General features: G+C 48.8%; 1 protein-coding gene across 1 annotated transcript in view; it reads left to right on the top strand.

The window, feature by feature from the left end:
* The window catches only part of REXO1 (RNA exonuclease 1 homolog), a 44,161-nt gene that overhangs the window by 1,791 nt on the left and 15,488 nt on the right, over positions 1-26,882 (top strand). The window contains exons 2-7 of the mRNA XM_053965862.1: positions 14,038-15,785; positions 19,276-19,377; positions 21,715-21,916; positions 22,581-22,744; positions 24,826-24,963; positions 26,758-26,881. Coding sequence (XP_053821837.1) covers positions 14,038-15,785; positions 19,276-19,377; positions 21,715-21,916; positions 22,581-22,744; positions 24,826-24,963; positions 26,758-26,881 — 2,478 coding nt within the window. The remainder of the gene's footprint in view (positions 1-14,037; positions 15,786-19,275; positions 19,378-21,714; positions 21,917-22,580; positions 22,745-24,825; positions 24,964-26,757; position 26,882) is intronic.

Here is a 26,882-nt window from a genome sequence, read left to right as displayed (position 1 = left end):
GGCCTGGGCGTGTCAGACACCGGAGAAGCAGCCTGAGTTTTGGGGAGTAAGAATTTCCTTACAATCATGGAATTGTTAAGGTTGGAAAAGCCTTCCAAGTTCATCAAATCCAGCCTTCAACCACCCCTAGCCCATGTCCTCTAGAGCCACATCCACACGTTTGGACACTTCCAGGAATGGGGACTCCACCACTGCCCTGGGCAGCCCTTTCCAGTGATGGACAACTTCTTCTATGAAAGAAATATATTTTCTTAATTCTAGGAGAATTAAGGAATTCTTACAGAATTTTAATAGAATTTTTAATAGATTTTAAAATAGAATTTTTAAAATAGAATTTTTAATTGAATTTCTTACAGAATTTCTTACAGAATTTGTCAAAAGAATTTGTCAAAATAATTTCTCGATAGAAATTCTTATTCTTCTTAATAGAATATTATTTTATATTCTTATTCTTATTTCTTAAGAGAAATTCTTATATAGAATCTATTCTATATAATTTCTATATTTTCTTAATATCCAACCTAAACTACAGCACTTAGAGAAGAATTTTTTTGACAAGTAAAGCCCCCAGTGTGGGCCTGGTTTCCCCAGGGGAAGTTTCTGTCACTTGTGAAAGAAGCAGGATGAGGAGGCTGAGCTCCAGGCAGTGCCTGCTGCTCCCTGCAGCCAGCTCAGAGCCCGTTCCTGCCCCTTTCCAAACCCTTGGCATCCAGCACGTGGCACGGCTGGCATAACAGGGATCTGTGAGTTCTGTCTCAGCTCAGGGTTTGCCTCCAGCCATTTTTTAATGTTGGTTCTGTGTTGGCTCCCACCTGCAGAGCTGCCCCAGCCCTGGGGAACAACAGCAGGAGGACGTGGAGCTGCTGGAGCCAGGCCAGAGGAGCCACGGAGATGCTGCCAGGGCTGGAGCCCCTCTGCTCTGGAGGCAGGCTGGGAGAGCTGGGGGTGCTCCCCTGGAGAGGAGAAGGCTCCAGGGAGAGCTCAGAGCCCCTGGCAGGGCCTGAAGGGGCTCCAGGAGAGCTGGAGAGGGACTGGGGACAAGGCCTGGAGGGACAGGACCCAGGGAATGGCTGCCACTGCCAGAGGGCAGGGGTGGATGGGATATTGGGCAGGAATTGTTCCCTGTGAGGGTGGGCAGGCCCTGGCCCAGGGTGCCCAGAGCAGCTGTGGCTGCCCCTGGATCCCTGGCAGTGCCCAAGGCCAGGCTGAATGGGGTTTGGAGCAGCCTGGGACAGTGGAAGGTGTCCCTGCCATGGCAGGGGTGGCACTGGATGGGCTTTGAGGTCCCTCCCTGCCCAAACCATTCTGGGATTCTGGGATTCCAATTGAGAAATGGGAGATGAGCAATGGACCTGCTGCAATCTCAGGCTTTTAGAACAGACTCCAGCAGGTCACAAAATGTTCCTGATTCCTGTAGGAGCAGGAGACACTTTTGCAGTTATTTTGCAGTGCTTGGCTCAGCTTCCTGGGAAGGATTCTGGTTGAAGTGCTCCTCTCATTCCCTGCCTGCCCGAGGCTCCTGGCCTGGAAGGATCTGTAAGATTTACACTAGAGGGTGTAGTAGCTCAGCCAGAACCAAGCAACCATCTTCTGGGAGCAGGTTCTCCATCCGCCAGGGCTTGCTCCCTGCCAGGGGAACTGCCTGTCTTGTTTTGAAGTAGCCTTCTAACCATGCACGTGGGCAGGTCTGACCTATTTAATCACATCACTCGCTAGAGAAGCTTTAAAAATGTCATTTTTTTGCCAAGGTGGTGGGTTTCTACACCAAGAGCTACAGCACAGATTGGTCTTTTCTGGGATGGTGCCTAGAAAAAAAGGATAACATCTAAAGGAGCAGCCTGCTAAGCATATTGATTTGAGGCTGGGGCTGGCTTTGATGTTTGAGGATCACCAGAGGATTGGCAGGAACCCCAAAACTCTTGGTGCAATTTCATAGCTTTGAAAGGGGCTTTTGATAACTGCAAGTGGAACTGGCCCTGGCAGGTTGTGGGAGGGGGGACCATGGATATGTGCCATATGGAGCAGAGAGGATGTGGAAAGAGGAATTAGTGGGATGTAGCACTGTTCCCCCTGCCTTTTTTTGCCCACCCTCACCACTCCAGACTTCCCAAGGTTCAGGTGTTCATGACATGATCCCTGACATGATCCACAGTGCTGGTGTGCTCCCAGGCACTGGGGGACAGTGGTGCAGAGCCCCTTGGAGATCTGCAGGAGCAGGACTGAGTTTTCCCTGACTGCTGCTGGATGTGGCAGGAGTTCCCTTTCCTTCCTGTCTGGAAGCAGGCCCGTAAATACAAACATGTTGAATGAGAGGCACGTTTGAGCTGGGTCTGAAACATGGAATGCTTGGTGTGGGAAATTATTCCCTTGTTTTATTGCAGGGATCTGCCTGTGTGGTAACAGAATGTTGGTGCCTTGGAGGTTTGTGAAAAATCTGTGCTGGCTGAGCACTGAGGCTGATGGAGATTTCTGTCCGGGACTGGGAATCTGGAGATTGCAAATTCTCATCCTGACTTGGCTGAAGTGCTTTTTCCATCTCTGAGATGTCTAAAACCCACCTGCTTCAGAGCAGGATGAAAAGATTATTGAATGTGTGTGAAGTGCTTTGAAAGCGTGCGCTGTAAGGAGGAGGGAAGAGCTGCCTTCAGTCCTAAAAGCGTCTTTTCAAGAGCTGTAGAGGGGAAAAATAGGTTTCTCTTTAAAGTCGAGGTCCTGAGTATGCTGAAAGACATAAAAGAGGCATAATACAGCTCTTCATAAATATCTTAAGGTAGGCAGCCCTGGTTTGCTGGTTTGATGCTCTCAGGGGCTGTTTTGGAGGTGGATGTTTTTGAACCCAGAGCAGAAAGCTGCTCCCAGGTCTGGAGCTCTGAGCTCTTTTGTCTGCACTGATCACAGAATCCTGGAATGTGCAGAGCTGGAATGGACCCACAGGGATCATCAAATCCAACCCCTGGCCCTGCACAGGCACCCCACCAAGCCCACCCTGAGCATCCCTGAGAGCGCTGGCCAAACGCTCCTGGAGCTCTGGCAGCCTCGGGGCCGGGACCATTCCCTGGGGAGCCTGGGCAGTGCCAGCAGCCTCGGGGGGAAGAACCTTTCCCTGAGCTCCATGCCAAGCCCTGGCACAGCTCCAGCCACTCCCTCAGGTCCTGATCCTTGTGTTCTTGTGGGATGGGAAGAGCCAGCCAGGCTTTCAGCACCCTGCCTGAAGTACTTGGTTCTGCAGTGGAGTGTACTGAGCTGCTCAGCGGTTTTCTGATGTGGTCCAAAGCTTGTGGAGCAGTTTTCTGGCTGTGTGGATTTTCTATCTGGGTTACAAAGCTTTGCTGGTTAGACCGGGATCAAGTCTGTGGAATGTGTCAGGGACAGAGTTCTGCTGCTCTGTGTGACTGACACACAGTGAGCTGCTGCAACACTGTTGGGCTCAGGTCAAGTGTGGAGAAATCCTTGGGCTTATCTCCCCAGCTTTGACCCTTGATCCTGTCATTGGTGCAGGGAGGCACTTCACCTCTCCTTTCTTCTGCCCAAAAGCAGCCACAGAGGATGGCTGTGACCAGGATGATCCCCCCCGAGGCTGCTGGCACTGCCCAGGCTCCCCAGGGAATGGTCCCGGTCCCGAGGCTGCCAGAGCTCCAGGAGCGTTTGGCCAGCGCTCTCAGGGCTGCTCAGGGTGGGGTTGTTGGGGTGGCTGTGCAGGGACAGGGCTGCACTGATGATCCCTGTGAGTCCTTTCCAGCTGAGGACATTCTGTGGTTCTGTGATACTTGGTAAAACCTAAAGAGACTCTTTAGAAATTAAAACCCAGCTTTAATCACCCCTCACTCAACATGGGGTGAGGGCCATTGTCAGGTTCCTCACACAGCACTCTGCTGAGGGGCTGTGCCTGTTTGGTGGGAGCAGCCTTGGCACAGGCTGGGATTTAGAGCCTTGGTGTGACTCACATTGCAGACCATGTTCGCACTGTGTTGTAGAAGGGATGGAAAAATGTCTTTCCCAGTGCGTTTTCCTTCCTGGAACTGATGTTGTGCAAGATCATCTCAGCAAAGAGCTTTTATTACTGTATTTGCTACTGCACAAGTGGAAACCGAAGTGTTTTCAGTATAATTTCACTGACAGAGCAAAGCAGGTGTTCAGTATTGGGTGCTCCAGTCTGTGAACTGGGAGGGGGCATCAATTCTGCTTTTCCCTCCCACATCTGTGTTTACGAGAATAATTACCAAAATGCCACTAGTGAATTTTATTTTTAGCCAAGTTTTGAAATGAAGAGTGAAAAACCAATTGGTGGTAAGGTCGGGATGTATCTTTTCAGCAGTTTGGGATTTGTGGTGATTTCCCTGCACTGTCGGTTGGGGCGTTCCTGCGGGTGCGCAGCTGCAGGTGCCCTTTGTGCCAGGATTTCAGTGTGGCCTCACAGGACACTTCCCATATTTGGTTTTTCTGTGGCTGTGGGGAGATTCCGTCCCGCATCCGAGTCTCCCCACGTGCGGCACTTCTAGGTGTGTGAAAAGCAGGAGGTGGGAGCAGATCTCCATCCAGCTAGCAGGATTTTGGGTTTGGCACTGCTGGAGTTGTGCCAGGGCTGGTGAGTCCCTGGCTCCTCTCTGCCCGCCCAGGAGCCCTTTGCTCTCCCGGGACCTCCTTCTCTTTCCTGACGCTTGAACACTTCCTCTGATTTATGTTTTTAATCTCCAGCCAAGCCCCGCCGCACCAGTGGGAAGCACAATTCACTAATCCAGGGCTTCCCGGAGCGCGTTCCGTGCGCTGGGCCAGCCAGAGGCGCCGGGTGGCTCACGTGGGCTGGGGCAGGCAGCGACAGGCAGGGCCAGGCTGTGTCCCAGCCCTGCCACCTCCTGCCCTGCCGGCCCAAGCTGTGTCCCAGCCCTGCCGCCTCCTGCCCTGCCGGCCCAGGCTGTGTCCCAGCCCTGCCGCCTCCTGCCCTGCCGGCCCAAGCTGTGTCCCAGCCCTGCCGCCTCCTGCCCTGCCGGCCCAAGCTGTGTCCCAGCCCTGCCGCCTCCTGCCCTGCCGGCCCAGCGGGGCTGCGGGGGTTCGGGTCGGGCTGAGGGCACCGCACGGCCGGGGGATGGATGTTTGGGGAGCTGCTGCGCACACCGATGTGTGGAGCTCAGACCAAGCCAACAGCACCCGCAGGTGGGGAGAGGGGAGAGGAGGAGGAGGTCAGAAACTCCCCCAAGGTGAGGGCAGCAGCTCTAGGGAAGAGGAACGGGGTCGGGAAGCCCTTGCAGACGCTCTGAGCCCCGCCGAGCTGGGAGCACAGGAGGGTGAAGGCGGGACCGGGGCAGGTCCTGCCCCGATTCCCACACGGTGCTGTGTCAGCAGCCGGGCACCGCGTGCTGCCTCCAGCCCGTGCCGGGGTGTCTCGGCAGCAGCGGGCGGCTCCAGCATGAACAAATACCTGCAGTGTTTATCGACCCCGGGCAGCTCAGGTAACTCTTCTGGAAGTTTTTGGCGTCCTGCGGGGTGAGGTCGAGGTTTGGGCGGTGCGGCTGCGAAGGAGCAGCTGGAGAGAAGCGACTTCTCCAGGGAGGCTTTCACGTGGTCACAATTCATTCAGCAGGAGACCCGAGTCCGGGGTCACCTGCCTCTGGAATATGTGCACTGTGCAAAAAGCCCAGATTGGCTTTGGAAGGTTTGGTTTACGAGGGTTTTCATTTCCCTGTGGATTTTGGATGTTTATTGAAGAGAGGATTGTGCTGGGATGTTAGGTTCTGTGGTTAAAAGTGGCTGTGGAGCTGCAGGTGTCCGAGACCTAAAAGAGCTGCAGAGTTTTAATTCCAGCTTTTGAATTGTTTAAAGCCAGACAGGTTTTAAAAACAGTTTAAGTTTTGCTTTTAGCTTTCCATACGTTACAGCTGAAGTGTTTTAATGTAATACAGCTTGAAAGGTGTTTTTCTTTAGCTTTTAACTTTGTTTTCCAAGTGTGCAGTTGTGACTAAGTTGAAATAGTTGGGTTTTGGTGGGGTTTTTTTTCTTTTTTTTTTTTTAAGCGGGACTTTTCCACCCACACTAGTTAAAGAATCAGACAGGTGTTGAGAAGATAACTTATCTGGAGCATGCCAGAGGAAGGCTGGAAAATTAAAGTTAGTGTTGCTGCTTGTGACTGTGCTGGTTGCAGTAAGTGTTTAAGGTGAAGTTGAATGGAGAGAAGTCACCGGAATACTTGAAATATTTAATTTTTTTTTTCCTTTGAAAAGAAGACTTGCTCTGCTAATTGCATTCTTGAGTAGATCTTTTGTTTTATCCAGCACTTTACATAGGAGATGTGGAAATGGTTTCTGGGCTTTTTCTCAGAGGAAAAAAACAAGTCTCTGTTAAGTTTGTTTTGTTGGATTTTTTCCCCCAGACAGAATTTCTCCAAAGAACTGAAACATTGAATATCCAGATTTTCAAATGGTGAGACCCCTTCCAGCCTGTGCATGACAGGCTGTGGGGTCAGGGTGTATTTTGGGTGCCAGTCTTTGTCCTCTGCCTGTACTGGCCAATCCAACCAGTTGGGATTCTACGTTCTTTCCTAAGTTATGGGAGAAATGTGCCAGTGGTGTGATTTCCTCTTGGGAAAATGTCTCACAGACCTTGTGCTCTTTGCTGTTTTCCACCAGAGTGGGTGGGACTGTCAGTGATTCTGGGCTTAGAGGGATGGCAGTGATGGGCTGGTGTGGGCCAGGTCATCGTGTCCTGGCTTTGGCATCCTTGGATTTAAGTGGTGTTGCTGTGTGAGGCAGTGACAGCCCCAGGTGTCCTTGGGGACTCCCTGTGAGGCCACCAGGAGGGTGAAGCTGCCATGCTCAGCGGCTTGAAGACCTTTCAGATTCTTGTTTTGCTGCACCAGAGACAAAACTGCCTGTGAGAAATGATACTCACTTTCAAAAATGTAAAAGGTTTATTAAAACCATATCAAAAATACAGCAGAAGACTGAATAGAGAAAATATTACGGCACCAGGAGCAGAGGATTTTTCCCACCATGGGTTCACCCACACAATGGAGGTTTTGTCTTTTAACCCTTTGGCCCCTCCCGAAGTTCTGCCCATCGGCTCCTCCTTCTCTGTCCAGGGGTGGAGATCACTGCCTTAAATCTCGATTGGAGGTCAGGTGCTGCCATAGTAACAACCGACCCTCCCAAATGTCCCAAACCCAGGTCACCCCCTGATAACAACACAAGGGGGGTAAAACACAACTATAAAACTATAAAACGTCTCTTAACATATCTACAGGATATTTGCCTTTTAATTGTGAGAGTCAAATTTTGCTTTACTCATTTATCACATGCCCAAAGTTGTGTTGCCTTGATTAAATGGAGGAGGTGGGTGCTGCATCCCAGGTTGTTTCTGTCTGAGCTGCTTTGTGGGATGTGCCCTGATGAGTTCCCTGCTGAGTCGTTCCCTGATAACACTTACAGTTTTGGAAGGACACTCTGGAGCTGCTCTGGCTGGAATGAACCCCCTTGTGCAGGTCCCTGTGTCAGGAGATCAGGACTTTGGACAAGGCCTGGAGGGACAAGACCCAGGGAATGGCTCCCACTGCCAGAGGGCAGGGCTGGATGGGATATTGGGCAGGAATTGTTCCCTGTGAGGGTGGGCAGGCCCTGGCCCAGGGTGCCCAGAGCAGCTGTGGCTGCCCCTGGATCCCTGGCAGTGCCCAAGGCCAGGCTGGACAGGGCTTGGAGCAGTCTGGGACAGAGGAAGGTGTCCCTGCCCATGGCACTGGATGGGCTGTGAGGTCCCTTCCAACCCAAACCATTCCATCATTTCTTGCTGGGCACTGCCTGCCCTCAGTCTGGGATGGCTGAGCTGAGGAGACAGCTCAGAGTACAGTGCAGAGGTGGTGCCTGGCTGCTCTTGTCCCTCGGTGTGACCCTCTCCCTGTGCTGTGTCACCCCTGGGGTTCAGCCCATGGGGACAGGTGGCCCCATTGGCCGCAACACCTGGAGAAACCAGCGCTGCCCTGGCTGGGTTCCAGCAGGGCTAAATATACCTTGGAGTGAGAGATGACTGTTCAGACTTTTTTCAGCCTTGCTAATATCAGACTTTCTTTTCTCATATTTGCATCCTTTTTTCCATTAAAGAAATGATTGTAGAGGTTCATCATGTACTTTGAGTCTGTGACACTAAATACCTCCCCTGGAGGAACAAATCCAAGGAGTGCACAGGGATTCTTCTGCCTCTAATGCCTCTCAAACCTTGCTTCCTGGTGTTCCTTGACCAGCACAAGGTTATCTCTGCTTTTAATACTTAATTTTATAATTAGATTTACTTTTCAACAACACAAAAAAGGAGCAAAACAAATTCTTGGACTATGGTTGAATTTAAAGTTGAATAAACATTTCTCTTAGCTCCCCTTCCCTGCTCTCCTAACCCATTTCCTCTGGATGATTATTTGAACTGTACTATTTTAAATCTCAGTGTTAATTATTTCCAAGTGGTTGCATATTATTGTTAAATTAATTGTTGGAAATTTGCTTTGGGTCCTGGCAAAAGAGCTCTGTGCCAAAACCTGCCATTTCTTGTGTGCTCTTTAATTCTGAAGAGTAGCAGAACTCAGGCTGCTGGTAAAACCTCTCTGAAACATTTTGTTCTTGAGGCACTGCTGTCCCTTCTGTCAAGTGTTAAATATAAAGCTCAGAATGATTTTCCAGTGGTGATAATTTTTCTGCTATCACAGAGGTTGTCCCTTTGCTAAGTGCTGGCACTGTAAACACAGTGAGCTCTTAAGCCAACAAAGCTGTTCCGATGACGTGAAATAAAAATGCCTTTATTTTTTCCTTTTCCAAAGAGTATCCAAACAGCTTTCACCTTCCCCACCTCCCCATGAATGTACCTTTTGTTGCCAGCTGCAGGTGACCCAGGGCAATGGGTGACTTCAGCAGCAGCAGCACTTGAAAATCAAAAAGAGCTGTAAGATCATTGTGTCCAGCAGTCGGCCCAGCCACCATGGTCACCACTAAACCATGTCCCCAGGTGCCACATGCACATGGTTTTTGAACACTTGCAGGGACAGGGACTCCATCAGTTCCCTGGCAGCCTGTGCCAATGTCTGACACATTCAGTGAAGAAATTTATCCATTATCCAAACTAAACCTCCCCTGGCCCAGCCTGAGGCCGTTCCCTCTCCTCCTGTCCCTGTTTCCTGGAGCAGAGCCCGACCCCCCGGCTGTCCCCTCCTGTCAGGAGTTGTGCAGAGCTACAAGGTCCCCCCTGAGCCTCCTTTTCTCCAGGCTGAGCCCCTTTCCAGCTCCCTCAGCCTCTCCTGGTGCTCCAGACCCTTCCCCAGCTCTGCTCCCTTCTGTGGACACACTCCAGCCCCTCAGAGTCCTTCTTGTGGGTTCACTACAAGAAATGTTCAATGTCTTTTCACCCGTGCTGGTCCCTCTCCAGCTTGGTCAGCAAAGCCTTTTGTTTTGAATTCCTAATTGCTGTAATTTCAAAAGTTTCTAATTTTTGCAGCCTTTTTGTCTGGCAGCAGCAGCTGAGTAGCTCTGTTGGATCTGGAAGAAGCAGTTGTCATCCAGTTGTCCAGAGCAGCTTGGCTGCTGCATCCCTGGAGGTGTCCAAGGTTGGACAAGGCTTGGAGCAGCCTGGGACAGTGGAAGGTGTCCCTGCCCATGGCAGGGGTGACACTGGATGAACTTTAAGGTCCCTTCCAACCCAAACCCATCTGGGATTCTGTCTCCCACATGCATTCAAGTGCTAGACTCCTTTTGCAAAACTTGCAGGTTTGCATAAGCATTACAGCTCACCTGCCACACATTTGGGCTTTTCTGTATGTAAAGCATCTCAGCTATGTGCTGTGGGAGGCCTGGACAAAAAAAAAAAAAAAAAAGAGAAAGACTTTTCTTTGGAATGATTCACTGGAAAATCAGTTTTACCTTCACACAGGTGACCTTGTCCTCCCACTCTTCTTTAATGTCAGCTTTGTTTACTGCCCTTGCCTGTTGCCCAAACTAGAAGGACCAGTGAGGAGTCTGGCTCAGGGAAGCTTTGTAATAATCCAGCTCCACCTTGGAACTGAGGCCTTGTGTCCCTCAGTCAACATGACAGTAACCAGGAAAAAAAACCCCATTAGCCTGTTTTTTTTAGGTAGAATCTTGTTCTGTGTTTCTGTATTTTCTGCTGCAGTGGCTGTTTTAAGCACACTGTTGGTTGTGTTCTAAAGCAGTTCTGGGTTAAATGTAATGTTCACTGAGGTTCTGCATAGAGACCTCTATGTCTCTATTAATATAATGGATATAATATTAATGTTAATAACTTACTTTGTATAAGAAATAATGTAATATTGATGGTGACCTCACCTTTTGTTTCTCAGGAAGGTTATTTCCCATGTCTGAGATACACTAATTTATTAAAATAGTTTGTACTTTGAAAAGTGTTTAGTTCACAATCCTGCAAGGATTTGGCATCTCAAGTCTCATTATCTCGTGATTCCCGAGGGTCAGAGCTTCCATCCCTCCAAAAAGAGTTATTTCACTGTGAGTGCCTCTCATCCTTTTGCTCCCTCAGGAGCTGCAGCCATCTGCTACATCAGAACAGCAACCCCAGTGCAGCTCATCCTGTACACCCTGAGTGCCCAGGTTAGTGAAGGGAAGAGGAATAAAGGAAAACATGAAGCAGACTCCTCTGAGTGTCAGATGCCAGTGGCAGGAAGATCCTTCCCTTTCCTGGTTCCTGGGAGCGTAGTTTGGCAGCTGAAAAACTGATTTCAAATGGCAGGTTGAACATCTCTGGTTTGGAGACTTGTGTGCTTATGCCTCATCATATATGTGTGCACATAAATATAAATAAAATAGATACAAATACAAATATACAAATATAAATATATATTTTTCTATAAATGTTATACTATAGAAAAAATATATATTATATATATCTTAAAATGTTATATATAAAAAAAAGATATAATTTTGTATATATGTTTTTGTATAAATAGAACACCTCCTGCCGTGTTTCTGCTGCATTATCTGCAGATGCCTCCTGGCCAGAGGGGATGGTGCTGATGGGCATCCTGGACTTACACAAGTCTTTCATGGCCAGGCAGCCTTTGATCAGCAGTGCTGGAGAATCCATCAGGCCTCCCCCACACTTCCAGGAGAGCTCTTTCCCTGCCCTGTCTCACAGCCTGTGGCATGTCCTGAGGTTATAATGTGTGTTTTCATCATTCCAGCCACAGAAAATGTGCCAGCAGTTTTGTGCTAGAGGTGAACAGCAGCCACCACGTCTGTGCTGGGGTTGCCCTCTGCTTTCCCTGATACTGGTATATTTAAATAGTTTGGTTTTCTGCATGTACAAGATGGCTTTTGTTTGGTTAGGGTTTGTTGCCTTTTTTTTTGGCAAGTCTCTAGGTCCAGACTCTGTGTTCTCTGTTTGCAGGCCATCTGATATTTAGCCCTGCATGAATTATCAGGCTTTCAGCTGTTCCCTTCAAATATTTGTGCTGAATTTTAAGTCTCAATCCAGATTAGAGAGTAGTAGCTGACTCCTGCAGGCTTCAGTGCACTGGTGCTTTCTGCCATTGTGGAGCTGATGTTTCACACCATGGTCAGAGATGAGCTGTCTGCTCCTTATCACTTCTTAGGCTGATACTATCCCTAACAATTCTGATAATCTGTACATAGCCTTGCCTTGATGCTGCTGCTGTTTGCATATGGGTTTGTTCATGTTTTTTCCTTGTTACCTGCTTTTCTTCAAGGTTTCTAACCAGGAATTGCTCTGTCCAGTGCCTGCTGCCCTGGTTTGTCACCTGCTCCCTCCCTGTGTCCCCGGCTGTGCTGGCTGTCCAAGGGAGGAGCACGTCCTGGGTTTGGAAGCACTCTTTATGTCATCATTACAGCTCTCTGCAATAGCTGGAGGGGAACTAGTTGTAGAAATAGCACCTTGTTCCTCTTTCTCCATGTTTCTGGCTCTGAGCAGGGCTCAGACAGACCTGTGGAAGGTGGTGACATCGCGCTGCCATTGCCCAGAGTCCCTGTTCAATCAGGATCTAATTGGTTTGGAAAGAAACCTTGCAAACCCAAAGGGATAAAAAGTATTTTCTGAAACTGCTGCCTTTATTTTAACCCAGCCTCTTTCATTCTGCTTCCTTGGGGGCCAGTTCTGCCAACTGCTAGACAGATCCTTTTCCTGTTGCCAAAGGAAGCTCTGCATTTATGTATCCTCTCTAAAAAACCCAAACCTACCCCTGCCTCCCCCCAAAAAAACCCAAACCCCTCAGTTGTATGAGAATGGTAGAAAGGCTCTTTCAAAACTGTTTCTGGCTGTTACAAGAAATTCTCTCATCCCTCTTAGACCTGAGAGGTTTCTGATTTTCTGTTTTCTGTCTCTTTCGCTTTTTGTTTGGTTCTTATGCATATCCATGTTGGAGAGCCAGTTTTGTACCGTCCTTGTAGCAGAGAACAAAAAGCTCCTCTGGAATGTCAGCATCCAGAGATGCTTTGATAAAACAAGGATTGAAAACAGTTCAGAGTCAAAAAGCAGCTGTTAATGTTCCTGAAGCTTCTGTCATAGTTAGAGTCCTGGAATGGTGTGGGTTGGGAGAGACTTTAAAATTTAATCATCCAGCCACCCCCCACCATGACCAGGGAGGGACACGTTCCTCAATCCCAGGGTGCTCCAAGCGCTGTCCAGCCTGGCCTTGGACACTTCCAGGGATTGAGAGAGAGTGAAAATTTTAAGTGGGTAGAAATCCATTTGGATTTAGGTGAAATGTGCCGCTTTGAGCTTACTAGCATAGGTAAAATATGCTGTTTAGTCTGATAACTTTGCAACACTAATAAACTGCCCCAGCTGAAGGAGTAAGAGATAAGAAAGACTCCTCAGACCTTAAAAGAGAGCAGTGTGACCCAGGAGCTCTCTCTGTACTTTCTGACAAAAACTGAGTACAAGTGTAACTAGCTGTTAGTGTAAAGTGAAATCAACAAAATGAATATGCATGAACCTATTGTAAAATTCTATGCATATTTAAATTAGTTAAGAGTAATAAAAAAAGATCGGGAGTCCTCAGGGGCACGCATGTCCTTTGAAAGGGAATGATTCCCCACATTCGTCCAGCGCTGAAATAAACATACCTTCCCTACAAATCTTTATAGGAGTTGTGGGGTTTTGATTTTTCATCCGTGTTTCAGGATCCAGGGGCAGCCACAGCTGCTCTGGGCACCCTGGGCCAGGGCCTGCCCACCCTGCCAGGGAACAATTCCTGCCCAATATCCCATCCAGCCCTGCCCTCTGGCAGTGGGAACCATTCCCTGGGTCCTGTCCCTCCAGGCCTTGTCCCCAGTCCCTCTCCAGCTCTCCTGGAGCCCCTTCAGGCCCTGCCAGGGGCTCTGAGCTCTCCCTAGAGCCTTCTCTTCTCCAGGCTGGATGGGGAAGAAAGGCCATCGAAGGGACATTTCTGGAGAGGGGAGCGTGGAAAAGGGAGATGTTTTGGGTGCTCGGTGTTCTTGTCTTGGTGGTTGCTCTGAGTGGTTGAGTTGTGTTGCTCGTTGTAGTTTTTCCTTCCTACCAGCAGCTCTCAGTTTGTCAGTTCTGATCAGAGTGGTTTTCCTGCAGCTGCCATGAGAAACACTGAGCCTTGAGGAATACTGGAGGCTTTTGGTGGGCTTTAGGTGTTGGCATTGGGAAGTGAGAACCTAATCCACAGTTTCTTACTGGAATCCTCTTTCCTCCTTGGTGGCTTCATTGAATTAAGCAGATAGTTCTGTGCACAGTCAGCTCCCCTTGGGCCAATAGAGTGATTATTCTTTGGTGTCCTGAAGAATATTTAATTTATAGAGCTTTTCCATGAGTCTTAAAAGCACTTTGTTAACAGGTCTTTAGTCCTGGGAGTAGGTTGTACAATCTGGTTTAGTCTAGGCCAGAGAACATCACTGGTGGCTTTTGGTATCCAGCATTTATTTATTCTGTGGTGCAAGAGTGTGGCCTTTGGTTGTGTCATTCAGTGTTGGGGTTTGATCAGAGCAGACCTTAAAAAGACCTCTTTTAAATTTTACTTGAATTGCTGGCAGTAAATGATTTTTTTTCTCTTTCCAGAGCGAGGCTATGATCCCTACAACCCCGAGCTGCCCAGGCCCTCGCTGGAGGATGGCTTTCTGGCTGACATTACAGATGTCACACCCGGAATTCTGGAGCTGGAGCTGGTCAACAAGGCCATTGAGGCAGTGAAGAACGAAGTGGAGAGGGAGCAGAAGAAGTACGAGGAGCTGCTGGAAACCACAAAGGAGTTTGGTGCTTCAGAGGGCTCCTCACTCATTTCAAACACACCCGTGTCAGCTGCTGGGCCTCAGAATGATTCCTTTGCCTCCTTGGAGTATAATCCAGGGAGCTACAACTTCAATAACTCGGACTACAACCCCACTCCTCTGGCTGCTGCTGGCCGGTCCAGTAAATACACTTTGGATTCCTCCCGCTCCAAAGGGAGCTCACTGGAGTATGTCCCCAAGGCTGTAGTACAGAATAAAAAGTACAGCAGCACTGTCACTAACAACAAATACGTGATTGATGACTCCAAGCCTTCCACAGACTTGGAATATGACCCCCTTTCCAATTACTCTGCCAGGCTGTTGGGCAAAGCCACGACCAAGGGGTCCAAAAGGGAAAGGGCCTCTGATTATGAGGACTCCTACTCTCCATCACGGAAGAAGCTCTGCGAAGATCCCGATGATGATGAGGTGTTGGCCAGGTTCTCCTCCTCTGAAGATGAGGCTGAGGTAGAATATAAAACAGCTTCTGGTAGTTCACCCTCAAAAGCTGGTTCTGAGAGTGAGTCAAACGAGTTCTCCAGCAAAGAGCAGAGCACAAAAGTGGATGGCTCTGCTTCCCAGGAGAGCAAAGAAGCAGCACAGCACAGGGAGGACCTTCCAAATTCACAGAAAAACCTTGCCAAGAACTCATCAGACAAGAGCTCAAAGGCAGCGAAGTTGTGTTCTGGTAAGAACAACAAGGAAATTGAAAATAAAAACAGAGACTCCAAAGACAAAACAAAAAAGAAGAAAACTGATGTTAGTAAAGCACCAGGCCTCAGTGAGGCTGGGAAGAAGGAGAAAAATAAAAATGCAGACAAAGACAAAGTGCTCAAGAAAGAAGAAAAATTAAAAACCAAGAATGAAGAGAAAAACTGCAAAGACAAAAGCGTCAAAGTGAAAACAGATGGGAACTTGAAGAAACCTGAAAAACAGAAGTCAGAAAAAGTGGATGGGTGTAAGAAAGAAAAATCCAAGTCCTCCACCAGCAGTTCAGGAAAGAGCAAGAGCGAGGGTGTCACCAAGGGCACAGAGAAGGTGGGGAGCAGCAAGAAGGATTCGCAGAGCAGAACAGCTGATGTGAAAACTGGCAAGGAAAGATCTGGTCGTAAAAACAAGGAGAAAGGGACCAAGACCTCCCTGGAGCGAAAGAAAGACAAGGTCAGTTGTGCAGGACAAGGAGACCCCAAGAAGGGTCGGAAGCAGCAGAGTTTGAGCCACGTGGACCTGTTTGGAGATGAGAGTGGAGATGAGGATGACAAAGGCCGGCCTTTGTCCTCCTCCTTACTTGATGTGAGCTCGGACTTGGACGGGGCTGACTCTGGCTCAGCCTCTGACAGTGACAAGGACAGGAGGAAGAAAGTGAAGCGCTCAAAGCTGTCCAAGTCCTCATCATCTTCCTCAACATCTGATGACATTGATTATTCCATCCTTGAGAAAGATGTGGACTTCGAGTCAGATCCCATGGAGGAGTGTCTGAGGATCTTTAATGAATCTAAAGATGTGAAAACTGAAGACAAGGGAAGGCTGGGCAAACAGGTAATGCTGGGCTGGGGCTGTTGGTTCTCTCCCCTCCAAAGGTGGAAGGATTCTGGTTTGGTTTAGTGGTGCTGCTTATGTCAAGCAGCTGAAGGGGGAGACTCCATGTGTTGGAAGAATCTCTTCCTTGTTGTGCCTGAGTGCTTGGAAGTGAATTTGCACCTGAATTTACCTGCTGGATTGAAAGCTGCTGTGAAATGTGAGGGTTCAGTCCCAGTCCCCTTTCGTGTGGAAGGCTTTCAGCTTTCAGGGTTATCAATTACTTCTGTCTCCATCTGGCCTGAGAACCTTGTGGGTGTGGATGGCTGGAGAAAAGGCTGCAGGGAGTGAGTTTGGGGGTTTCAAAGCCAATCTAAGGTTGCCAGTCTGGGCACTGCCTTCTTGTTGCAGCAGAGTTTAAGGAACATGGGGGCAGGTAGAACCTGGACAGGGTGTTGGTGCAAGTCCAGTATTTGTCAGACACTTTGGAGACTTCCCCAAATTCATCTTTCCTATTCTAAATGCATACGACAGGTAGTTCCTCAGGATCTCTGGACACCTTGTGGGTGGTGCAAGCAAGAAATGGAGGGTAAAATTTCTTCAATGGTACAGGGGCTTCAGACTAAGGAGGTTAAAAAGACAGTATTTACATAAAAAGAAAATAGTTGAAAGGCACATAATCTGTATCAGGAATTACTGATCAGTGAATTCAGAAAGTGCTGAACCAGGGACTGCCACTCACAGCCAACAGTTATTTGTGGCCTGGAGTGGCAGAGCTCAGCTGTCAGCAGCCACCTGTGGCTCCTTTGCATCCCTGTGCTGAGGTTTGGTTTCCTGCTCCTTGGGCAAGGAGGCTCACTGCAGCACAGGGATCCTTCTCTGGGAGATGGGTGTCTGTGGGTGGGATTGGTCATGGGGCATTTTTTTGTTTATGAAATGATTTCCTAGATGGACCCATTGTGGTTTGACACTGGCCAAACACCAGGCACCCACAAAAGTGACTCCCTTGCCCTGCCCTGCTACAGCTGCACAGAGGAGAGAAAAAATTCAAGCCAAGGGTTCATGAGTTGAGATAAGGACCAGGAGAGAACACTCCGAGGACAAAACAGGCTCATCTTAGAGGTACAAAGTGAGTTTATTGCTAACAAAATCAGAGGAATATAATGAGAAGTAAAATAAGCCCTTAAAACACCTTTTTCCACCTCAACCCCTCCCTCCTTCCCACCGACAGCACAGGGAGACAGGACATGGGGATTTTGGTCAGTTCATCACCAAGATTTTCTTCCACTGCTCTGGGAGAGGAGTCCTTCCCCTGTGAGACTGTGGGGTCCCTCCCAGGGGAGACAGTTCTCTGTGAACTTCTCCAGTATGGGTCCAGTCTCACGAGCAGCAGCCCTACCACACCTGCTGCAATGTGAGTCCCTCCCACGGGCACACAGCCCTCCCAAAACTGCTGCAGTGTGGGTCACTCTCCCTCAGGGTGCAGTCCTCCAAGGACAGGCTGCTCCAGCCTGCAAGCAGGGCCCTCTCCCCACTGGGTCTCCCACTGGATCACAGCCTCCTCCAGGTACCCACTGCTCTGGTGTGGGCACCTCTGCCAGGGGCTGTGCATGGATCTCTGCATCCCCCATGGATCCCCAGGGGCTGCAGGTGGATCTCTGCATCCCCCATGGATCTCTGCATCCCCCATGGATCCCCAGGGGCTGCAGGTGGATCTCTGCATCCCCCATGGATCCCCAGGGGCTGCAGGTGGATCTCTGCATCCCCCGTGGATCTCTGCATCCCCCATGGATCCCCAGGGGCTGCAGGTGGATCTCTGCATCCCCCGTGGATCCCCAGGGGCTGTGGGTTGATCTGTGCATCCCCTGGGGATCCCCGAGGCTGTGCATGGATCTCTGCATCCTCCATGGATCCCCACGGGCTGCAGGGGCACAGCTGCTTCACCATGGTCATCACCACGGCCTGCAGAGGAATCTCAACTCTGAGAGCACCTCCTGCCTCTCCATCTCCACTGACCTAGGTGTCTCCACATGTCTCCATTGTTTCCCTCATGTTCTCACCTCCTCTAGCTGGAATTAAAACTGTATGCCACACTTTATTTTGATTTTCTTCTTAAATCTGTTATCACAGAGGTGTTACCATCTCCTCTAATTGGCCCAGCCTTGACCAGCAGCAAGTCCATCTTCAGAGCCATCAGGGATTGGCTCTGCTGGACATGGTGGAAGCTTCCAGCAGCTTCTCACAGAAGCCACCTCTGTGCATCCCCCCACTCTCAAACTCCAGGCTGTGCAAAACCAGCACAACCCTGTGTTGTTTGGTCTCAGTAATGTGCCAGGGCTTGGCATGGAGCTCAGGGAAAGGTTCTTCCCCCCGAGGCTGCTGGCACTGCCCAGGGAATGGTCCCGGCCCCGAGGCTGCCAGAGCTCCAGGAGTGTTTGGCCAGCGCTCTCAGGGATGCTCAGGGTGGGGTTGTTGGGATGCCTGTGCAGGGACAGGGCTGGGCTGATGATCCCTGAGGGTCCCTTCCAGATCAGGATATTCCAGGATTCTGTGATTGCAGGAAGCTGCATATGGACAGTGCAGTGCTTTTCTGCCTGGGAGAATTGCATTGTGAGAGAGTTTATTAGGGGTGTAAGTGAATTAACAGACTCTGGGGTTCCTGGGGAGCCAAGTGATTCAGGGGGAGGTGCTCCTCCAGAGTGCCCTTGTGGTGATGAACACAGGCTTACCCCAAGTGGTGCCTGAGCTCATCCCTAAATCCAGCCTTGGCTCTGTTGCTGAATTTCAGAGATTGTCAGGCTCATGTCAGAGTTTTGCCGGGAGTTGTTTTGAGAAACTGAAAACAAGATTGTCTGGAGAGCAGCTGGAATTTTGAGAAAGAAACTTGTGAAGTGTTTTGTGTCAATTAACAACTGAGTCAAATTTCAAGCTGATTTCCAAGTGGTTCTCCTTGTCCAGGAGCAGGTTTGAGGTGTCAGCATGGAGCAGCTTTGGCTGGAGAGGTGCTTCTGCCTCCTGCTGAGTTTCTGGATGTGACCTGGACTGTGTCACCAGAGTCTTCCTGCAGTGACAGCTGTGGCTGAACCTGCAGAAAATATTTCCCTAAATGTGGGGTGAGGGCAACGTGGTTTGGTGCTGAGCAGGTGTCAGCACTTGCCCAGGGCAGAAATGAGTCAGTTCCCAACTTCTTAAAAGAACCAACCCACCCCAAACCCCCTGGAGTCTGAAAATGCCATGGGAGGTGAGGTGTGTGAGTGGCTGGCAGGGGAGGGCTGTTCAAGGCTCCTGTGGCAGGTAAGGCTCATCCTGCCCCATGCCAGCTCATGGTGCTGCTGCTGGTCCTGCTGCTGTTCCTTGGCTTCCTTGGTGGCTTCTGGGCTCACAACAAGGTTCTTGTCAGTAGCCCAGCAGCTGGCCACGTGTTCTCACCTGTCCTCTGCAAGGTTAACCCAAAAGGAGACTTTCCACATCTCCCTCTTCAAGTCTGTTCTCTTGTTCTTTTGTTTTCCAGCCATCCAAAGAGGAAGCAAATGAAGAAAAGACAGAAGATAATTTAACTACCTTGTTTCCTGGCCAAAAAAGAAGGATCTCTCATCTTGTCAAACAAGGAAATGTAAGTGCAGATTTAGAGGCAGGTTAGAAGCAGATTAGTTTAGGTTGTTGTTCCAAGTGAGGATTTTTCTGTCCTGACCCTGGAAAAGGCTGCACTCCCAGGGCCAGGCAGCAGTGTGAGAGCTGTTTGTGCTGGAATCAGTCTATGGCAGTTTTATTTCCTCTCTTTCCAATTTCTCAAAAAACTCCCATGTTTAGGATCTGTTAAAAGTGGCAGCAGAACTCTCAATAAACCTTCCTAAAACCTAGGGTAGGCTGGGAAGAGTGGATTGTGCTCTTGGTAAACCTTTTGGGATAGGTTGAGGTGTTCATTTTTCTTCAGTATAGCTTAATTTAGAGATTTCAGTAAAAATTAACTGGACACAAAGTCACTCTGTGTCTGCTGGTATTTTTCTGTGCCTTGTGGGTCTAAAAGATACCGCAGGAATTTGGTCAGATGTTTAAAACCATTACCTTACATCTGCTCTGAATCAGCCAAGATCTCAGCAGTATTTGTTTGGGTACTCTTCTTTTCCAGTTGTGCAAATACAGAGAAGAAGAATTAAAACAAAACAAAACAAAACAAATAAAAAAAAAAGCAAAGAAGACATTCTGATTTTTTATTCCTTTCTCCCAGAGCTTTTAATTAATGTTTTCTCTGAGGGTTTAATGTGTTTCCCTCCAGGTGCTGATCACAGATTAGTTTTATGTTGCAGCAGGATAAGAGTGGAGGCTTGTGCACTAATTTGAGCTGGGTAGTCCAGATTAATTGTTCTGCCTTTCCTCTCTGCCTAGGGAAGGTTTTTTTACCTTTAATAATTTGAAGTCCTGGGGTCAGTACAATGGTTTTTATTTAACTACATTTCTCCAGCCAGTTCATGTGGTTTGATAAGGGCTGTTTCTTCCAAAGTGAAGAGATAAGAGACTGAAGCAAATGGCTTGGAAATTCATTAACTCAAATATTTATTGCAAAGAGGCACCTTTTAGACATGTACAAATCTTTAAATCTATTTTCTTAATGTGACAGCTGATCCCAAAATGCTTTCCAAAGACGGGAGCCCCAGCACAGCCTTTGCTTGGGCAAACAGAGCTGATCTGGTGTGCTCAGCTGCCAGGGCAGCTCCAGGACCTGCATCCCCTGCAGTATCTCAGCTCAGAGCAGCTCCCAGCTCTGCCCTGGAGGTGCTGTAACACCTCGACTGCCACTTTTCACCTCAGAATGTGCTTTGCTGTGTCCCTCCAAGTGGAATATTTGCTCAGTCTTGCTCGTGATTTATGGCTCAAGGACTGAGCAGGAGAAGGGGAGGGAGCTGAGTTCGGGGTTGGTTGCCAGGGGAAATGGGGGCCAAAGGAATTGCAGGTGAGGCAGAAAATGAGTGTCCTGTCCTGCTTGGAAGTCTGTAATTATAATTTAATGTCTGACTGCACCCAGTTTGGTATCCAGAAGCCGCTGTCAGCATCAGAGGCTGGGAATGCAGGAGGTGCCAGCTTGCCCCCAGGTGTTACACTGGGCCACCCTCCTCCAAGGAGATTTCAGGAGGGAAGGCCTGTTCCTCGCATTTTCAAAGGCTGTTAAGTAGAGGGAGAAGTTTGCACTACTGCTGCTTCTCTTGCACTTCTGGTGCTAGGAAACTTCTCTCTTTGCTGACATAACTTCTGGCACTTTTCCTGCAAACCTAAATTTGGCCATCAAAGGAAACGCGTGGGGAACCTGTTTTGCTGTAACGGCCGAGGCAGTGAGGTGCCTCCAGAAGTGGGCAGGGACAGAGCCTCTTTGAAATTCAGAGCTCAGTTTATGTAATGCTCTGATCCCATAAATACTTCTCTGTGAGGCTTTTAAGCAGTTCCAGGGCTGCAGAGAGGTGGGAGCTGCTGTGGTGCAGAAATGGATGCAGGGGCTCCTCAGGGAGAGAGCAGTGGAGCTCAGTGTTGTGTGGCAAAGAGGAGTGGAGAATTATTGTCACTTTTTGATTGCAGTAGAAGGCAAAGCAGGCAGCACAGGGCTAGGTCTGCATGCTAGGGCAAGGCTGAGGGTGTTGGTAGAGCCCAGGACTGGGCTGGGCACAGCCATGGGGAACATCACACCACTAAAAGCAGTTCATGAATCCCACTTGCCCATTGAGGAACGTGCCAGTGAGCTGGGAGGCCTTCCCAGAGCATGAATCATTAATGCCATGTTTGTTGAAGGATGACTCCTAATTATTTTGTTCTGGGAGACACTTGGGATCTTGTCCTCTCAAACACCTGTACTTGCTAAGGGAGGGGTTGAGGAGAAGAGCCCTTTCTGGGGTGAGTGGAAGGCAGGGGGTGTGGATGGAGCAGGGGAGCTGCTGGCCCTAAATGCTGTTTGTCTGTGCAGGCAGAGGCCCCGAGCAAGCCGGTGGTGCGGCCGTACCGTCCCCCCACGGCCCAGGAGGTGTGTTACCAGAGGATCCAGCTGGCTCAGCAGCAGGCAGCACAGCTGGTTGGGACTGTTCAAAAGACCTCTCTCTGTTTGCCAGGAGAAAAGAGGAGGATTGCTCACGTGCCAAATGCAGCCCTCACCGCAGCAGCCAAGCAAAGTAAGCCAGCGGTGGGATTTGGGATCTGTGTCCTGTCCTCCCCCTGGTCAAAGGCTCTACTGTGTGTTTACATTCCTCCTGAGCACGTGTGAAACTGTCAGGGGATGTGTAGGACTGGCCATGACTTGAATCTTTGCTGATAGTGTCCAGTGGAAGGTCTTTCCCTGAGAAATTCCACCCTGTTGTGAAAAGCAGCGGGTCAGATGTGTACAGCCTCATCTGTCTCACCCAGCCTCCCTCACTTCAGCCTCTCCTTTTTCTGTTTCTTTCTTGGATTGTGTTTGCTCTTCATTCCCTCTTCCATTTAAGCCTGGAGGTGGCAGGAGCAGGAGGGAAGTGTTAATGAAGGCTCATTGCTGTGCCTTTATGGTGGAAGGACTCAGAGCTGACGTGTGGGGTGTCAGTGCCTCCAGCTGACAGAGTTACCTCTTTAAACTCTGCTGACTCAGTCACCCCAAAACAAACCCAAATGAGACACGTTTCCTGGCAGAAGATTTCTTCATCCTTGCCTGCAAGGTGGTAAAATTGCCCAATTTGTATCCCTTTGGAGACCTGAATTTCAGAAAATCACAGCTTGCAGTACTGGCCTTTGATAGTGAGTTCATTCTGGCAGCCTGAAGCCCAGTGGCAGGATTTGCACCTGAGTGTTTTGTGTTCCCTGCAGGCCTCGGGAGCAGTAAGGCGACTGTTGGTGGCAGGAGTGTCACACCTTCCAATGACTCTGAAGCCCCCACCCTTCCTCTGAAGCCTTGCACTTTGGCTGGGATGGCTTCCAAGACCACCAGCACCATCGTGCCCAAAAGGGTAGCACATGTTCCCTCCTTACAGGTAAGGGGAATCTGAATTCTTTCCCGTCATTCCCCAGGGAGGGTGGAATGTTTGATCCTGCTGTTCCAAACTTAGCACTCCCTGAGAGTGGTGTTTTGATTATGTTGATTGAGGGGGTTTGTTTCTTCCTGTGGTTTTCCTAGATAGCAGTGTATAAAAAATTAAACACTCAAGGGGTCGGAGCTTAAAAAGGTAGAAATACTTAAATGCTGCTCTGATCTCTGTAAATATTGATCACTTGTCTCCAATTTGAGCCTTCTCTTGTGCTGACTGGCCTGGGTGTGTTTGGGTCAGGGGCTTGGAACCTCCTGTGCTCAAAAGCCAGGGATGGATTCATGGCCTACCCAGGCTCTGTGGGCCACACTGGTGGTTATGAATAATGTCCCTCTGTGACCTAGATAGTAAAATGTGAGCACTGAACTTCATGCTGCTGCTGGTGTTTAAAGAAAATACTATTTTGTCTTTGTTAGTTGCTTTTGTTTTGTTTCTCTTTACCCCCTGGGATCTCTGCCCAGCCTTTGGGTGCCTTTGCTATGAGTTCCTTAGCAAGTGACAGGACACAGGGAATGGTTTCCACTGCCAGAGAGCAGGGATAGATGGGATATTGGGAAGGAATTCTTGGCTGTGAGGGTGGGGAGGCCCTGCCCCTAGATCCCTGGCAGTGTCCCAGACCAGATTGGAGGGGGCTTGGAGCAACCTGAGACAGTGGAAGGTGTCCCTGCCCATGGCAGGGGGTGGAATGGGATGATTTTTAAAGCCCTTTCCCACCCAAACCATTCCATGATTCTGTTAAGTCCCTCCTTTCCACGAGCCCTGGGAAGCTGTTACTTGCTAAGACAACTGAGAGCAGAATTCCTCCTGGAGCAGCCTGGGGATGGCATAAGGAGCTGTTTGCTGGAGTGGATGGCAGAACTGGTTAGTGCCAGGACTTGATTAAAGATCCCTTTATTGATGATGGTTTGTGTCAAGATCTGTCAGAACTTGCTCTGATTATTTCTAGAAGAGTGAAAAGTAATTTTTTTCCTTTCCCACCCAAACTGACGCCATAGTAACATAGAACTTGAAGCTGATTGAAAAGAAGAGAAATAACTGAAAGGATGAAGTATTTTAGCAGTTCCAGAGGTGCTTAAGGGTATAATGTTAGAGACTGAGAATTTATATATTTAATGAAAAGGACCAAATCCCCTTGAACAGGGCATCAAGGTGAGAGTCTCCTGGGGAAAATGAGCACTTTTCCCATTGAGATAGGACCAGTTGCTCCCCTTGGAACAAGCTCACATCTTCCACAGAGCTATTTTTATTCCAGGTTGCAGCAGATGGTTTGGTTTATGGGTATCTCTTGGGTGGGATGGATAACAACTGACAAAACAATTGGGTATTTTAGAGATGAATGAACATTTTCCTCTCTGAAAAAGAAGAAAGTGTGCTGTGGTGTGGAGGATAAACTGATGTGAAATGGAAAGCTGCAGTGGTTGGACATAGCTCAGTCCAACATGCAGCTTTTGAAGAACATGCCATTAAACTGAAGGGGTAAATCCTTTTAGGATTTAAACATCATGACTGGCATTAAAAAAGGAAGAAAACCCCCAATGCAGTCTATTTGCAGGAATGCCCCAGGAAGTGGGGGGTGGGATAAGTGACTGCCAGTCTGGCAGGAGGGGCCTCCTGTTCTCTCTTCACAGCCAGAGAACCAAACCTGTGTGTGGTGCCCATAGCTGGTGTTGTGTGTTCATGGCTCCAGCTCAGCCTGTGGTGCTTGCTGCCATCCTAACCTTGGCTCTCCCAGTGGAAATGTCAGCATTTCCTGCTCTGGAATGCTGTGTGTGACTAATGCCACTGGAGTCCTTGGCTCCTGGCTGACTTCAGAGTGAAATACAGCTGTTTTCTAAAGGACTTAGAGCACTGAAGGTGATGAAGCCTCAAGTGGTATTTTTAGTACCAAAAGTGCTGCGTGTTAAGTTTGGCTTTGGGCAGATTTTCAAAAAGGAAGTCACCCCATTATTAATAACAGGAAGTGGGAGAGCCTCAGAGCAACCTCCTGGAGCCTGACCTGCCTCTTTCTCTCTCTGTCTCACCTCCAGAGCACCACTTTACAGAGGCCTGTTATTCCCACAGAATTTGGTGCTAAAGTCCCAACCAACATTCGCCAGAGGTATCTCAATCTCTTCATTGATGAGTGCCTGAAATTCTGCTCCTCCTCCCAGGAAGCCTTCGACAAGGTCTGTACAGATCCTGCTTCTCAGGAATAACGTTTGCAGCAGGGAATGACATCCTCTGCCTTGGCCAACACCCTCTAAAATGGTAGCAAATCCAGAAAACTGAATTAGATTTATGCTTGCAGAAACTTGGGGGTGGGAACTAGATGATCTTAAGGTCCCTTCCAAGCCAAACCCTGATTGCCTGAAGACTCCCCTATCCACAGCTGAGGAAACTGGCATTAAATATTACCAGACTGGGCAACAGCAAGTGTCATTCCAGTGGGGGCTTCCAGTAGGAAATCCCATCTTTCCCTTCATTTGGAAAGCTTCCCTGAGGCCTTTAATAACCCCAGGAGAGGAGAGCAGAGGAATGTGCATTGTGGTCAAAGAGCTTTTGCCTTGCTGCAGCCAGAAAAGCCTCCTGGAATCAGTGCTGAGCACAGGGAAGTGTTTGGGATAGATGTATTTGGTTGGGAATTGGTTCCTTGCTGCTTCTGAAGGCTATTAAGGAGACTTTTAAGGAGCCTTCTAGCAGTAGGGACAGTATAGTAGGATTCCCAAAAGCAGAGTGGAGAGAGTAATAAATTTTATTAGAAAAGCTTGGCTGTTAGTTGGGTAAATGTGGGACATTGTGTGGTGTGTTCCAAAACAAAGCAGACACCACAAGGATTTCTTTTGTGGGATTCCACCTTCCCAAAGAGTCACCATTTGCCAAACCTCTTCTTACCAGTTAAGATCTTGCACTGCACCAAAGTGGGGAAAGCAGCCTTTCCCAGGCAGTTCCAAGGACAAGAATCAAGAATTACTTGATGAAAACATGGCAAGGTTAGATCTTCTACTTAAGCCAAGGTGGCAGCAGACTTTACATTGGGGGAAAGAGAAGGGATGATACCAATTTAAAATATATTAAAGTTTAAATTTATTTTTTTTTTGCTAATTAGGGAATTTTTATTAATCTCTTTGGAACAGTTTCACATGAAACCAAAAAAAGTGCTTTTTCCAGCACTTTGTTTAAAATAAAATTACTTTTTTTCCTCTTACTTACCTGAGCAAGTACATATTGGTGCCATGTTCTGCTTTATTACTCAGTTCCTTGTCAGACAATTTTTTTTTTTTTTTTCCTGCTTGAGGCCTTGTGAAGGCTGACTTAGAACTGGTCAGAGCTAAAGAGCTAAAGAATAAAGCAGGGATTTATTAAAAGGCCTCAGTGGATCCACCTTGGGCAGCACAAGAGCCCAGCCAGGGCTGCACCCCAGGTGAACCAAAATGGTCACAAAATGCACAACTGGTCCTGAGGGGTCTCACTTTTATAAGTTCTGCTCCATTTGCACATTGGAGTTCATTGTCCAATTCCAGCTCCAGCCCATGCAGTCCCATCCTTGTTTTTCTCTCTTCATTCCACGTTGTTTGTGCTCTTGGGCCTGAGATTTTGATCATTTGTCCTTGGTCCCCAGCTGGAGCAGGAATTGTTTTGTCTCCCTGCTCTGTGCAGAGAGCTCCCCATCCCCTGATGTGAAGCCCAGAGCCACACACTAAAGCAGCACAGAATGTGAAAAATAGAAAAGCTAAATCCTGAGGCATCACTACTTGGAGTCTGTATTAAAGAGCCAAACATTTTTTTCCTCCAAAAGCAATGGAAGCTGTGGCTGCCCCATCCCTGGAAATGTTCAAGGCTAGGTCAGATGGGGCTTGGAACAACCTGGGATAGTGGAAGGTGGAAAAAAGTGATCTTTGAGGTTCCTCCCAAGCCAAACCATTCTGGGGTTCTGTGACCAGTGGAAGAGAGTGTGTGGTGATGACTTGTGCTGTTCCCAGGCCCTGGCAGAGGAGAAGGTGGCCTATGAGCGCAGCACCAGTCGCAACATCTACCTGAACGTGGCCGTGAACACCCTGAAGAAGCTCCGCAGCCTCGTGCCCAACTCCCCAGCCAGCACCAACAG

Source organism: Vidua chalybeata, chromosome 27 (genome assembly GCF_026979565.1).
Source record: "Vidua chalybeata isolate OUT-0048 chromosome 27, bVidCha1 merged haplotype, whole genome shotgun sequence".
In the NCBI taxonomy this organism is placed as follows: domain Eukaryota; kingdom Metazoa; phylum Chordata; class Aves; order Passeriformes; family Viduidae; genus Vidua; species Vidua chalybeata.
The sequence above is the reverse complement of the archived record's forward strand: the minus strand, read 5'-3'. Positions and strand labels throughout refer to the sequence as shown.